This window comes from Ailuropoda melanoleuca, chromosome 16, assembly GCF_002007445.2.
Source record: "Ailuropoda melanoleuca isolate Jingjing chromosome 16, ASM200744v2, whole genome shotgun sequence".
NCBI lineage: Eukaryota > Metazoa > Chordata > Mammalia > Carnivora > Ursidae > Ailuropoda > Ailuropoda melanoleuca.
In genome coordinates, this window is record NC_048233.1 from 28,245,103 (window position 1) to 28,261,137 (window position 16,035).

Consider the following 16,035-nt stretch of genomic DNA (forward strand, 5'->3'; position numbering starts at 1 on the left):
CTCTCTTATAAGAACACCAGTCCTATTGGATTAGGGCCCTATCCTTATTACCTCACTTAAATGTAATTGTCTCCCCGAAGACCTGTCTCCAAATATAGTCACATTGCAGGTTATGGCTTCAGCATAGCTTCAACATACGAATTTGGCGGTGGAACGACACAATTCACTCCATAACAACCTTCCACCCCAAGTATGCATAAGAACTAAGGAGAATTTATTAGTCATCATTAACTCTAGTAGAAGTGCTACTTTGTATTATGCATCTGCCTGATCATTCAGTTGTGTGTTATTTTTTTTTTATCTTTTAAGTAAACTCTACCCCCAACATGGGACTCAGGCTCACGACCCTAAGGTCAGGAGACTCATGCTCTACCGACTGAAGCAGCCAGGTGCCCCCAGTCAGTTGTATCTTCCTTTCCTGGGAGAAGGCATGTGAGGAGTACACAGATCTATCTCTCTGGGAGATGTTCCTTTTTTTCTTTCATTTTTTTTTCTTCTTTAAATTCAATTATAGTACATCATTAGTTTCAGATGTAGATTCGGTTATTCATTAGTTGCATATAATACCCAGTACTCATCACGTCACATGCCCTCTTTAATGCCCATCACCTAGTTACCCCATTCCCCCACCCATCTCCCTTCTAGCAACCCTCAGTTTGCTTCCTAGAGTTAAGAGTCTCTCATGGTTTGTCTCCCTTTCTGATTTCTTCCCATTCAGTTTTTCTGGGATCTGTTTTTAATCCAGAAGCATACATGCCTTCTTCAGTCTTGTTTCTCCTCGTAGTGAGAACACTATGACCCATAACTTAATAGATCTCAAAGAGCTGTAGATCGTTTTGGATTTTCTACATAACCTCTGTGAATAGTCAGTTTTATGTTTTCCTTCCTAATTCTTATACTTCCCAGGATCTCCAGTACAGTGATGAATAGAAGGGGCAGTAGTGGTGTGTTTTATTGTCAATCTAAATGTTTAAAGCTACCATGTATCTAAGGAAATTTAAGGAAATTTCTGTTGTTGGTTTGATACAGTTTTCTTCAAATGAATGAATGTTGAATTTTATCAGAGGTTCTTGCATGTGTTGAAAGGAACTTAGCATTTTAAAAAATTATTGTTGTGTTATTGCTTTGATTAATTTTCAGATGACCTAGTATTTCTGAAATAACCCCAATTTGGTCAAAGGTTATCCTTTTTATATGTCACCCTGTTTGGTTTGCTAGCATTTTGTTTAGGATTTTTGCTTTTACGTTTTTGCAGGAGATTGGCTTCTTAATTTTCCTTTTCAGCTTTTGGATGACAGCATCAGTGAATGAGCTCTGAAGTGTTCTCTCTTTTATCCTTTGTTATATTGGATTATTTCTTTCATAAATGGTTGCTAGAATACTCCAGCAAAGCCATATGGGTCTGGCATTTTCTTTGTGAGAATATACTTAGTTATCAATGGCACTCCTTTAAGGAGATCAGTATTCTTCCTAGTTAGGTGTATTTTTCGAAGAACTTCTCTTCCACCTAAATTTGAAATGTATTGGAATAAAATTATTCAAAATAATGTCATTTTAACATCTGTAGGGTCTAGTGGTAACCTCTCTTCCCAGTATTACACTTTGTTTAAAGATTGATTGATTTTATAGAGTGAGAGAGTACACACAAGCTGGCTAGAGGCAGAGGGAGAGGGAAAAAGAGAATCCGCAAGCAGACTCCCTGGCTGAGCAACGGAGCCTGATGCAGGGCTTGATACCAGGACCCTGAGATCATGACCTGAGGTGAAACCAAGAGTTGGCCACTTAACCAACAGAGCCACCCAGGCACTCCCCCCCTGCCCCTGCCAATATTACACTTTTACAATGTCATGATCATGGGGCACCTGGGTGGCTCAGCCATTAGGCTTCTGCCTTCGGCTCGGGTCATGATCCCAGGGGTCGTGGGATCAAGCCCTGCATCAGGCTCCCTGCTCTGTGGGAAACCTGCTTGTCCTCCTCGCACTCCCCTTGTTTGTGTTCCCTGTCTCGCTCTCTCTGTCAATCAAATAAATAAATAAATAAAATCTTTCAAAAAAATAAATAAAATGTCATGATCAGTATTGTCAGAGGCTTACTGATTTTTATTCTATTTAAAGAATCACCTTCTGTCTAGTTGAATCTCTACATTCGTGTTCATTTTTTTGTTTATTTCACTCTGTCATTTCTTTCCTTGGGTTATTACTCTTAGGTAAATGTGGGGGATTGTTTCCTTATTTTATTTTATATTAATTAATTTTTTAAAGATTTTAAGTAATCTCTACACCCAACGTGGGGCTCAGACTCACAACTCTGAGATCAAGAGTCACATGCTCAACCAACTGAGCCAACCAGGCACCCCTCCCAGTCTCCTTTTTAAAATACGTTTATTTATGCTATGAATTATTGTCAAGTGATATGTGAACGTGAGTATAAGAGCATGTTATGGACTGAATTGCGTGTCCCTCTTTCCCTATTCATAGGTTGAAGCCTTAACTCCTAATGTAACTATTTGGAGATAAGGCCTTTAGGAGGTAATTAAGGTTAAAAGACATCATAAGGGTGGGGCTCTGATCCGGTAGGAGTGGTATCATAAGTAGAGAAGAGGCACTAGAAAGCGCTTTTTCTCTCTGTGTAAGTATAAAGTGCGTTCCTTATTTCTCAGTTATTTGGCAATTTCTTAGTTACTTTTTTCCCCTGTAATTTCTAGATTGAGTCTACTGTAAATTAATCTGAATTAGTGTAATACTCTGAAAATTGAGATTTGATTATGGCTCAGCTAGTCATATTGATATGACATTGATATTGATATGACTATTGATACCAATATGGTCATATTGACAAAAATTCCATGTGTGCTTGGAAGGAATGTGTGTTCTGTATTTGGGGTGTACTATTAATATGCTTAAGTTTGTTTAATTTTGTATTTTAATTTGTCTTCATTTATTATAGATTTGACCATTTTTAGATTCATCAATATACTGTTAGTGAGTTTAAGTTATTTTAACCTTTTTTGGAAGGCAATTTGTCACTATTTATGTAAATAATTTTAATGTCCTTTGACACATTGATTTCATTTCTAAGAATTTCCAGAAACGTTTAGCCACAAATATAAAAGCATAAATACAAGAATGCTTAGGGTAGGGTAGTTTGTAAATGCAGAGACTTAAGAAAACCAAATAGAGAGCTGTTTAAACGTAAGCCAATAGAGGACTGGTTAAATGGGGATATACTCAGAAACTTTAATGTTATATAGACAATAAAGTTAATATAGTTGTAGTGAAATGATAAGGTATCCCAATGATAGTAATGAAAATCAGACAAAAAGATAAAATTTTCTTTATGTGTTTGTTTTTTATGTATAAAATTTTCCAAAAGGGAAGCTAACAGTGGACACCCCTAGGGAGTTAGACAATGGGGATAGACAATAAGAACTATTTACCATGTGTTTGAAATTTTTTGTTTTGTTTCAGTGAGCATGGGTTACTTAGAATAAAGAGCCTATTAAAATAAATAACAGCAAAAGTAATTGCCACTTCAATGTAACAAACAAAATCCTAACTGTATTATGTAGAATGAATTCCTGTAAAACACCCCAGAAATTTTATTGGTCTTTGCCATATTGTTGCATCCTCCTTTGCTCTTTCCTTTGTTTCTCTTCCCCAAATTAAAGATGAATCTTTGGTCTGAGGTGTCTGGAATTATGATAGACATAACATAGGGTAAACTAATTTTCTTGGAAGTGTTACATAGACAAATTTTTAATAAAAGATCTTTATTTCCTACAGATTCCTGACGTTCAAAACAACTGACTTCTAATACACTGCTACTACATCAAATCAACAATGAATTGGAATGCAAAACCAGAGAATGTCACCTTACCACCACAGTATCCTAAAAAGCAGTCCTCTTTTTTGGAGCAGGCTTTAATAAATACACTTAACACAACATCTCAAAATTCTTTAAACTATCCTGGAAGTAACCAAGAAGCATGTATGTTTCTTGGTAATTCAAATCCAGTTTCACAGCCACTGTTAAACATCAGAAATTATACAACTCCTCAGCAAATCCCTATTCCTGATATGCATAATGGGACACTTGTGGCCTCACAAACTTCAGTGGAAAGAATCACATATGCAAATGTTAAAGGATCCAAACAACTAAATCACAATTTGCAGATGTCTTCAGGAGTTACACAAAATGTATGGTTGAACTCACCAATGAGGAACTCTATGCTTTCTCATACAGGGGCAACTGTGTCCCATCAAACTGGTTTTGGAGCTAATACACCTAATATACATGCACTACAGAATCAATTTGTAACATCAGATTCTTATTCTATGCAACTACAAATGATCCCTTCTAATTCTGCAAGAGTTCCTGTAACTTATCAAGGAGCCCCAAGACTTAACCCATCTTTATCAGAACGACAGGTTGATTGGGCACAACAGTATACATCCAGTGGACTGACTTATCCAGATTACAGACCATTTCCAAAGCAATACAGTTACTCATCACGAAGCTGTTTGCAAGAGCCTACTCTTCAGAAACAAAACCCTATGCCATCTACATCATTGCATATTAAAAATAGTCATCCTCCAGATTCTCCACGGACTTTACAGCCAAAGCAGACTGCAACCATACAGTCATATCAATATGCAGTTACTCAGACTGACAAAAGACCTCCGCCACCTCCTTATGACTGTAGATACACAAGCCAGCCTTTGCAGAGTACTCAGCATGTTATTAAACAGTCTTCTGTGGACATTCCTCAGAGTCAAGAAATGCACTTACCTGAAATGAGGAAAGACTTTTCTAGAAGCTTTCAACAGCATTGGCAAAACCTTAATGAAAACGGCAGCACAGTTGGAAATTCCTGTAACTTGAAAGTAAATACCAATGTCACTCAGGCTTTTAATGAACCTGTTAGATCTTCTGTGGCTGGTGTTCAGACCCTTGCTCAAAATAATCAAGAGAGAAGAATAGACTCTTGTGATCTTACTTCAAATCAAGTACTGGACACAAGTGCCACAAAAGAAAAGTTAGTGAGGGATATTAAAACATTAGTAGAAATAAAAAAGAAGTTTTCAGAACTTGCAAGGAAAATTAAAATTAATAAAAATCTTCTGATGGCAGCAGGTTGTATTAAAACAACTGATACCTCTTACAGTGAAGTAGCTCCAAATTCTGAACTGTCTCTGAAACAAACTGCCCAAATCCAGTCTGGACCGCAGCTGACCCTAGGGACTCCAGAGGATAAACCACCATCCATGATAGAATCTGCAAAAGAAACACATAGAACACACAGTACAATGAATTCCAACATCCAGGACCCAAATTGGGGAAATTGTAACCAAGTGAATTCTGTTTTACAGAATTCTGTCTATTCAGAAAAGTTGCCAATGCCAGACCAGTTGCATGATTTGCAAGTAAGGACTTCTTTAAAGGCATCAACTCTTGAGATTACCCAGGCAACATTAAATAACACCCAGATTTCATCAGGAAATGTCAACGTTGAACTAAATGTGCCAACAAATTCTGGAACACCTTCTGTTCCTCAGTCTACATCCTTTGAGGAATATGTTTCAAAATATCCAAATAAAAATACGCTAATTCTCAGTTTACTTACATGTAGAGATAAACCTCAGGAGAAATTATTTAAAAATGCTAGTGAAAGTGTTCAGGGTTCTAAACCACATAGTTTTGAAATTAACCCAAATACCCAAATCACTGGTAACCAACCGGCTTTGAAAACCATGGAAACTTCAAGTATTTGTAATATAAATGCCAAGGTTTTAGACAACTCTTTTTGCCTTGAGCATAAATCCTCAACAAGTGGAGTGTCTTCTAAAAGTGACAATCACTTTTCCATGGAATTGCTAGCAACATGTCTTTCTCTGTGGAAAAAGCAGCCTTCAGAACCTACAGAGGAAAAACAGTATAATGAGTCAAAAAACAGAACAGCAGTTGGAGTTTCAACGCCTGTGGAAACCTGTGATAAGAGTCCATTTTCAGTTGTAGGACATTCTCAGAACAAGATGGTAAACACCTTACAAGAAACAGCTTTGTCAACAGTAGTACAGAATTATGAGTCTTCCAGTGCAACTGTTACAAAGGGAACAGAACTTCAAGTAGCTGTAGTGTCACCCTTAATTCTTTCAGATGTGAAAACATTGTCTGCCAAAGGAATAACACCTGAAGCTGTACCTGAAACACTGTATCCAGTTATTAAAGAAGGCAGTGTTTGTAGCTTACAAAATCAGTTGGCAGAAAATACAAGTGTTAATGCTCCTTTGAAAGCTCATCTTAAGGAACCAGTAGCAGGTACCACAACAAACACAAAGATGTTCTCACCAATTCAGAAGGAGGAGCAAAATGAGTCAACTAATTCAGAAGACACACCTAATAGCAATCAAGGAAGGCATATCAAGTCAGAACCAGTTACCCACTATTCTGTGAGTGAAGAGCAAGCCTCATGTAAGTCAAGGAACAGTGATACTGTTAGTGGTGATATGTTACATATTGACAATATTTGTTCTCTTGTTGAAGGTGATACATCTTACAATTCCCAGATAGCAAAGATATTCAACTTGCCTCCTTTGAAAAGGGTTGAGTCACAGAAATCTCTACCCAATCACCAAGTGATAACTAAGGGAAAACAAAAAGGACAAATAGACACCCTCACTGAAAGTAAAGACTTTGGTTTTCAAAATGGTAATTTTTTACAGTGCACAGATGTTTCACATAAAGTAACTGATCAGACAGAATCTCCGCAACCTCCAGAAACATCTTTGAAGTATGTTAAAGCAGATAGTGGAATTCTAGAGGAGAGCAGCTTGGACCATATCACTAAAAAAGAAAGCATGGCTAATGATGTGTGTTCGTCTTCTATTCAGCAGGATAGTTGTCCTCAGGAAGTTGACTCGTCCTGCAATTACATTACCCAAGATCCTTCAAGAAGTGAGATTCTCAGTGATAAGGCATCTGTCTTATACCTACACGATCAGCTGTCAGAACTTTTAAAAGAATTTCCCTATGGTATTGAAGCTGTGAACACACATGAAGGTTTTGTGGCTCAACAAATAAACCACATCTCAAAAGATCAGACCTGTCATAAAAGTGGTTGCGACTCCAAGGACTTAACAGACCAAATACAAATTACAATATTAAATTCAGATCAAATGAAAGAATTATTTCCTGAACATGACAGTCAAGTCTGTGAGGTAGACAAGTTGACAGAACATCAGAAAGAAGAACCCGTAAAAAAAGAAGGGAGCGACCAGTGTGACCCACAAGCAGATACAGATGGAAAGACTGATGATAACTTAATGGATTCAGAGAAAGATGATGTCGGTTGCTGTGCATTGGGGTGGCTATCTATGGTTTATGAAGGAGTACCCCAGTGTCAGTGTAATTCCATCAACAGCTCAACTTCAAAGGAAGAAAAAGGGGAAGATCAGTGTTCTCCTTCGAAGATCAACAGTCATAAACAAGGAGAAAGAACATCTGATAGAAATGTCCCTGTTGGGTGTAATAGTCCTCTAAATAATAATCCGAAGATTCCTTTGACTTTTCCAGATATGAAAAACCATTTTCCTGAAATAGATCAAGGCAAAAATACAAATGGTATGCCCAAAACAAAACATCACAAATCACTGAAGACAGAACAAGAATTACCAGGTCAGTTTTTATCTAAAGGTGATAAAAAACTAGATTCCATGCAAAGTCACAAAAGAAAAGGAAAACTACAATTTCATGAGATAACTTTTCACACCAGTAGTAAAATGACAAAGTTTTCTCAAGAGAGCCTGCACCAGAAGCTCATGGCACAAAACTCACGTCCACTAAAAACAAAGGTGGGTTTTTTGACAAATAAAAATAAAGATCTACGTATGAAGAATGGTTCTTTGGTACAGTCAGTATCCCCAGAGAAAATAAAATTGAAAGCAGGTGGCTTGAGACAAAAAGTTTCGGAAAAAAGGAAGTTAGATGATGGGAGCATACTTGATTCTAAGATAAAGAGGAAGAAATACGATAAACAAGAGCAGAATAAAAATGTGGGAGATGGTACCTTTAAGTTATGTAATTTTTCGTCAATCACAAATGAAAGAGCTAGGGTTAAAGAAAAGGCAGTATCAAATATTAAGTCCTCAGGCTCTAAGGATAGTTCATCTAAAATTAATAGAGTTCTAACACCAAAGGAGTATTTGCAAAGGCAGAAGCACAAAGAAGCATTGGGTAGCAACACATCAAAGAAAAGCTATGTGAGAGAGGTACCATGTGATTCTCAATACATGAAACCCAGTAAACTTTCCATGCAAGTAGGGAGTTGTGGGAAATCAAATGAGAGACATAATAGCAGTGTGCAGACTTCTAAAGAATCCTTAAATATTTGTTCAAGCCATGGTAAAAATCTCAAGATTCACCATTCTGAGGAGTCTAAAATATACATTTCAAGAAATGTTAAGGGAATAGTTGATGGAAAGCAAGCTGATAAAATGTGGATTGATAAAAGCAAATTAGACAAAAGTTTAAGCAGTATAAACAGTGAAGTGGAATTCAGTCAAATGCCTCCCCAGTCAAAGGATCAAAGGAAACTGTATCTGAACAGAGTTGCGTTTAAATGCACTGAGCATGAGAGTATTTGTCTCACAAAATTAGACAGTTCACCCAGGAAGCTTAATAAAGAGAGGAAACCGGAAGATAAACCTCAAAGCCTCTTACCTGTGAAAGATGCCACAGAAAAACCAAATATGCTGGAATTTAAATTATGTCCAGATGGACTGATTAAGAATACAAATTCTGTTGATGACTGGAAGGATCTGCAGCCTTGTCCTAGGAAGGAGCAAGCCCCTGTGCAAGGTCTAGTATGATTTTTTTCATGGTGTCTGGTACACTGTAAGGCATTGTAGGTGAACAAGTGGGTTAGCACTACTTACACCATCTGGGTGTCTAGCAAAGGCTTAAATGCATTTGCCATTCCTTGGTATTTGTTTTTCTAAATTGATGGTTCATTGGGCAGTATTTAAGTTTATCTCCCCCTTACTGTAAATTGTCCTAGATTTGTACTGATGACGAGGTGTATGAAATTATAAGGTTTGCCAAATACAAAGATTTCCCTTTGCACCAAGAAGCCTATATTATGAAAAGCGTTCTTTGTGCTGTTAGAAAAGTTATACATTATTTCAAGTGTTTTGTTGATTCTCATTTGGACTTTTGATTTCGAAGTCCTGTGAATTTGAAGTTTTGGTCTAAATACGAGGAGATAATCGTTACATACTAGTGAAAACTTTTTATACATATGGAAATGGTTCATCTTACTGTCATCTTTAAAATAGCTGGTGACTGTGTTACCACAAAAGTTAAAGCATTACCATGTAGTCTACTCTTGAGATGGGAGGACCACGGAAGAAATACTGTCCAGTGTTGTTACCAAAGCCAGAGCATAAGCATGACTGTCAGTTAGCTGCTGAATGATAGAATTTTCCGTGTAGTGCCAGGAGGGAAGGAGAAAATAGAGGACTAATTTTTTGTGATAGTAAGGAAACGTGTAGGGGTTGTGGTTATTACATATAAGACATTGTGTTGAGAAATTCAGATTAGAGAAGTAAAGGATTTGAATGGCAATCTTAATTTCTCCTGTGATGTTTAGATACGGTATCTGTTGGGGCACAGAAAGTTATGATGCAAATATAAGGTACCTTTTCTTGAAAGGAGATAAGGATATATGATAAAATAGAGTTCAGAATTCGTTTTGCAAAGTATTGGTGATTTCACTTGGCTATGTAAATAGATCTTTGGAAAGTGAGGCATGGGTGTTATAACATTAGAAGTAGGTGGGGGCAATGGGAATGACTTTGTCTCACGTGCCCTTAAGTACCTTGAGATTTGTTGTTCAGCCTGAGTGGAAGAAACATAATTCCATAATGAAGGTAAACTTTTAAAGCAGCTCCTTTTTCGTTTATGATTCAGGCGTTTGAAATGGAAGAAGGCCGTTTTCAGGCTTCTTTTAGACTTGAGTTATATGTGAATATATTATTTAATACTTTTTAAAGTCTATTTTATGCTTACATGATTTTCCTTCATTATAGTACTAAAAGAGATATGAATAGCAATTTCTAGAGATCTGATATCAATATTTAAATAGTTTCAGGAATAAAAAGTACAAAAGAAGACTGGTTAAGAGGTGTAACTGAGGAGAAAAGGATGCCAGAAGCCAACCAAGAAATAGGTAAAATCATCATCTATTTAAGTTTTTATTTTATTTATTGGGCACTCAGTCATGTGGAAGCTGGATTATTGTTAACGAAACTATTGTGAAGTTTGATTTTTATCCGTATTTGTAGTGATTCAATATTTGTGTGTGTGAATGGTAGGAAGATATTTTTTGATATTTTTGTCATACTGTGGAGAGGGAAGGAGTTCCTCTTAACAAGAAAATATTTCTTACCATGAGTTAGGTAAGGGGTTGGCATACTTTTTCTCTGTAGGACTAGATAGTAAATACTAGGCTTTGCAGATTATAAGATCTCCTAAATACTTACCTCTGACACTAGTGAGAAAATGGCAGTAGAATAATAAATGAATGAGTATGGGCTGTTTCAATTAAACTTTACCAAATCGGATTAGAGGCTGGGCTTGGCCTGTAGGCCATGTCCTGTTTGCCAGCTCTTGAGTTGGGTTATTTACAAGTTAATCCATTTAATTCTCAAATCCAGGTAGACGGGGATGTCCCCATTTTATCAATGGGAGGTTAGATCATTTGACTGAAATTCCATGACTAGTAACTGAATAGGCACTTGAACTGGATCCCTTCTTTTGAAAGTTAATTAAATGTGGAATTTCAATTATTTTGATGATAAGAGACTGAACCTCCTAGTTAAAATTTCATTTTGCAGTGAAGGGATTTGGGCTGAGGGCCAACCAGAAAAACCAAAGCTTTCAGCATATGATTTAATTAGTAGAATGAATGGACTTTGTTTTTAGGGTTTTGCATTGAAAACTAGAAACTAGGGTTCAGGAGTTTTATCTTCCTTTTGGTTAATTGAATATGCAAAAACAAAGAGTATGGAATTCCTTGCAAATGGAGGAAGGAGAATTTCACCATGAGCAACAATAAAGAGAGGAAGTGTGGCAAAGTTGAGAAGAGAGCTTAAATATTATAAGCCTGTAGAAATGAAGTCTACACATTAAAGATGCATATAGGAAAACACTAAGTTGAATCGAAGACTCAACGAAGGAAGAAATGCACTCTTAATCAGAACAGGAAAACATCTGAAAGAGGGGAAAATGAATTTTAATAGTTGTGAGAGTAGAAAACATTTCTAAAGTTGAACACAGGAATTTGAAAATGAGAAAGATGGAAGTGGGCATGGAGATTGGGCAAGAAAGGTCCTGTGAAATAGGAGAGACATTACCTCATAGAGAAGGTCAGAGGCATGATTGGAATCTGAATCTGAAGATACGGATGTCTGCACAGATTGACCAGAGATAATCATGAGCTAAATGAGAGACGTAAAGATAGCCACAAATAGGATGAACAATAAACTGAAGTTGAATAAACGTCAGTACTCAGAATCATGATGAAAAAAAATACAAATTGGGGCACAAGCTCAAGGAGATCTGAAGCAGGGTAGAGAAAAGCCAAGATACAAGTCACAGCTCTGTCAAAAGTATAAGATCAAATTACCAGGTTGTACCTGAAACTAATGTAATATTGTATGTCAGTTTTATTTCAATCAAAAAGTAAAGGCAAGTAAAATTCACCTGTAATCTAAAAAAGCCTGATGAGCTTCAGGGAAAGTGTGAAAGACAGAACAAATACCAAGATGAAGAGGTGGACAACGTGAACCAGCGTGAAGAGAGAGAAAAAACAAATGTCATGAACTCCCAAACAGATGCAAAGAAACATTTTTGGATAATTATACATCTAAATTTGGTAGCAAAGATTGGAATGTAGATGGTGCAAGTTGTAAAACCATATCAAGTCAGAGTAAAGTACAGAGAAGAAGTTACAGAATCCAATGGAAAATGACTTAGGGACCCATCTGGGATATCAGTATTACATTATAAAAGAAAGCTAATGAGGATGTACAAGGATTTGAATCATGTAAAGAACCAAGAGGGCAAAATACTTGACTTGCTAGAGCAGCAGAAAAAGGTAAAACAAGACTATTCCTAGAAAAGAATGGCTAGAGTGAGGATGAAAACCATGGGAATTCTAAATAGGGGGAATGGCTACCGAGAAATGGAGGCACATCTAGAAATGCAAGAAGTAGGAAAAACTGGACCCATCAAAAAGATAATGAGGCTAATGCAATGCTTGAAATGGTCTAACAAAACAGAAAAACTACAGATATGTCTTAGAATACTTCATGCATAGCAAGGCCAGAGTGTTAAAATTGTCTTTTCCATTCAGTGGTTGGAACTGGTTGATGATTATACTTTTTATATTCCTAGTTTTAGATAGCTGTTAAAAAGGTCACATCTATAATAGTGTGCAAATGGTAGTAGAACAGAATAGCCCTGGGCTGTGAAGATGGGATGAGAGTAGAAAACAGTCCCCAAAGAGAGGCAAGATACCCTGTGTACAAAATTTATTCTATAGGTAAAAAGCCATAGTTTATCAAATTACTTTTTTAGTATTTTATCCCAAAGGAGAATGTCGGTTTTCCCTCTCCCTTTTAATTGATTGTAAATTGGTCACTAATACTGAGTAATAAAGTAAATAAAATTTCTATTTCCTTAGATAATAATGTTTTGGCTAATTCAAGACTCTCCAAGAGAAGCTTCAGTGCAGATGGATTTGAGACACTACAAAATCCAGTAAAAGATTCAAAAGCAATGTTTCAAACCTACAAAAAGATGTATATGGAAAAGAGAAGCAGAAGCCTTGGTAGCAGTCCTTTAAAATAATTTTGAGGCTAATTTTTTTGATGGTTCTGTAATTGGCACCAGAAATTTTTTGTTCAGAATATTTTTCTAGAAATGCTCAGAATTGCCATGGTAGAATCGCAAGAGATTTTAGTTCACTTAGGTTATGTATATCTTTGAAATTACTTAATTAAGATGGCTTGAGGACCTTACCTGTGGTACCAGACATAAGAAATGTATGGTATTTGTCAGGGAAACCACAAGGTATTGAATTTCAACATTATTGAACAAAGTTTACCATTGTTTATTTTGAAATGCTAACTATCCATCCTGAGAGAGGGCTGTTCTCAGTTAAGTACTTGTTTATTTTGGCTGGGACTGTAAATATGTTTTTATTTCTAAAGCTTATTAGCAAAACTTATTTTTTAAAAATGCTCACTGTGAATGTCAAAGTATATTCTGAAGTATTTTATACCTAATTGTAAACTTTGTCAGAAGTCTTGTTTTGTACTTGTTAAGCTGGACATAATTTTTGGATAATGTTTAAACATTACTTTTCATACTTGAAATAAACATTTATTTTTAAAATATATATGAAATCATAATGGTTTGTGTTTGATTTTCTACTCTCACAACAGGGCACATTTTAGAAGGGCATGTTAAAAAGGAGAAATTTTAACAAGCTGTCAGAAGTAAATATTTTCAGGTTGCACTCAGAAGAACAAACATTTTCCTTGGGTCAGGAAATTGCAAGAAAGCATGGAAGGCGAAATGGTTCTGGGTTTTACTTTATGGCTACTAGGAAAGTGTTGTTATTTTCATAAAATTTCAATGCTATATGTATAGTTCATATTCATTTAAAAAATATATTTCTGGGAATAGGGAGAAATGGGGAGTTTAATGAGAGTATAGTTTCAGCTTTGCCGTTGTGTGAATATTGTTAACACTACTGAACTGTACACTTAAAAGTCCTTAAGATAGTAACTTTTATGTGTATTTTATTACAAGTTTAAAAACTACATTCTGAAGACTTCAGAAGACAGGGCTTCTCATAAAATGCTAAGCAGCTATGCTCATTTCTACTAACTAATGGTCTCATGTCAATAAAAGATTCAGTTAGAAAAGCAATGGTTGGGAAAACTGCTGGCACCCTAGCACCCATCAAGGCAACGGCTTCAAACTGTGATAGTCATTACATTGATCGTTGTATTCTTCACTGCTGGAAACAATATTTTTTTAAAAACTCATAATGTCTTTGATAAAATAATGAGAGTTGTTAATATTAATAAATCTCAATCCTTTAGTATACATCTTTTAAATATCCTAAGTGATGAAAAAGCAGTGGCCATTGAGAAAAAAATAATTTTTTGACTTGTAAACTGAACTGGTCCCTTGGGACATCATTTTTACTTGAAGAAATCGACATTTTTCTCAACTACGTCTTCCTGACTTTTCAAGGAAAAGAAAAACATTTGTTAATGATAAAATTTAAGCTTCCCCCCAAAATTAGGATTTTGGAAAACTTGTATCTGAAACCAAGTTTGATAGCATCCTACTGCTAGATCTCTGAGTTAATCAGAAATATTAGTGAATGTAATTATTTTAAAAATCTTTTAAGTAGGCTCCACACTGAATATGGGGCTTAAACTCAACAATCCTGAGATCAAGAGTCATATACTCAACGAACAGCCAGCCAAGTGCCCCTGACTAATTATTTTTGGTGTTTGCTAAAGTATGTCAGTATTTGGAAGATCTACATAACTTCATGAACCAATATTTTCTGATGACCAATGCAAATTGATAAGAGATCTACTCAGAATGCCAGGTAGACCAATGGATTTTAATAGAAGAATATAAAAAGATAGCTGTTGTATCAAGCTTCCATGTTGCAACTAACCTTTTAGGAAACTGTCAGCTTTTGGTGCAGTATTGAAGAATATATGTGATCTGAAAAAGCTGAAGGAACATTCTTGTCCACATAAAAAGCCGTCTGTGTGTGAGATGGGATTTTTTCGGTATACTTGAACCAAGACATAGCTCAACAACAGGCTGAATGCACAAGTAGATAGATTCGACTGAGTTCAATGAAGTTGGATCTTAAAGAGATTTGCAAAAATGAAAAAAAATGCTGGACTTTTCATGGATTTTTTTGTTTTGATATATTTTTTATTAAAATGCTATTTATATAACCATGTAATGGGTTTACTTTTAAATGAAAACACTTTAAAAATTTTTCATGGACTAAATATTGATAAATATCTGAAGTCCACAGTTTTTAAGATGGTTAAAAATAAGAGTGGTTACAGTGGTGATTCAGGAGCAAGCACAATTAGATGGATATGTCCAGTCTTGCTGAAAAGTCAACATTAATTTTCAAATACTTAGATAGTATAAAGCATGTAGAGTTGCATATAAGTAGTTAACAGTGTTGAATTGGCTGCTATCATTATTCTTTAATTGTTAATGTTTTCACATTAGGTGTGGCTTTTACATGTTAAGGCTAGAACCTTATAGGTACCAATGAATATTATTTTATGACCTTGAATTTCAAAGGGTAATTTCAGGACAAGATGAGAGAAGCCTGCATAGACTATGAAAATTATTTTTAAAAAAGTAGGGAAACCTAACTGGCTCAGTCCGTTAAGTGCCCAGCTATTTGATCTCAGCTCAGGTCTTAATGTCAAGGTTGTGAGTTCAGCCCCGCTTTGGACTCCATGCTGGGCACGGAGTCTTCTAAAAAAATAATAATAAAATTAGTAAAAAATAATAAGTCTTTTAGGTGTGTGAGGTTCAGGACAGTAGTATGTAAAATACTCTTTATGCATAATACAATGAAAGACAGGCTCTCAATGAAAGACCAATGAAATTCCTTCAGGAAGAAGGGAATTGAAAACAGAAGTGAAATGCAAGGGTGAAAGGTCAAAGAAATCAGTGGACATTTATCTAAAGGATGACCACAGAAAGAACACATTAATAGAACAAATTTTTAAAGGAAAAATAATGGTGAAAAAATCCATCTGAATGGTAACACTGACTAGCATGTTACATGTATCTTGTTTCCTGGACATGGAAGTAATTTGCAAATAGTACCTATAATGTATGAAGCTTTGTGGGAAGTATGGTACTACTATAGAAGCTGCAAAAGTGAGTAAAACAAGTTCTTCCCTT

The 16,035-nt window shown here is 35.8% G+C and overlaps 1 protein-coding gene across 8 annotated transcripts in view; it reads left to right on the forward strand.

The window, feature by feature from the left end:
- The window catches only part of RESF1 (retroelement silencing factor 1), a 52,497-nt gene extending 39,031 nt beyond the window's left edge, over positions 1-13,466 (forward strand). For all 8 annotated transcript variants that reach the window (XM_034644697.1, XM_034644698.1, XM_011221512.3 and 5 more), the window contains 3 exons: positions 3,783-8,856; positions 10,142-10,225; positions 12,743-13,466. In XM_034644697.1, coding sequence (XP_034500588.1) covers positions 3,840-8,856; positions 10,142-10,225; positions 12,743-12,909 — 5,268 coding nt within the window. In that variant the 5' untranslated portion in view covers positions 3,783-3,839 and the 3' untranslated portion in view covers positions 12,910-13,466. The remainder of the gene's footprint in view (positions 1-3,782; positions 8,857-10,141; positions 10,226-12,742) is intronic.
- The last annotated feature ends 2,569 nt before the right edge of the window (positions 13,467-16,035 follow it).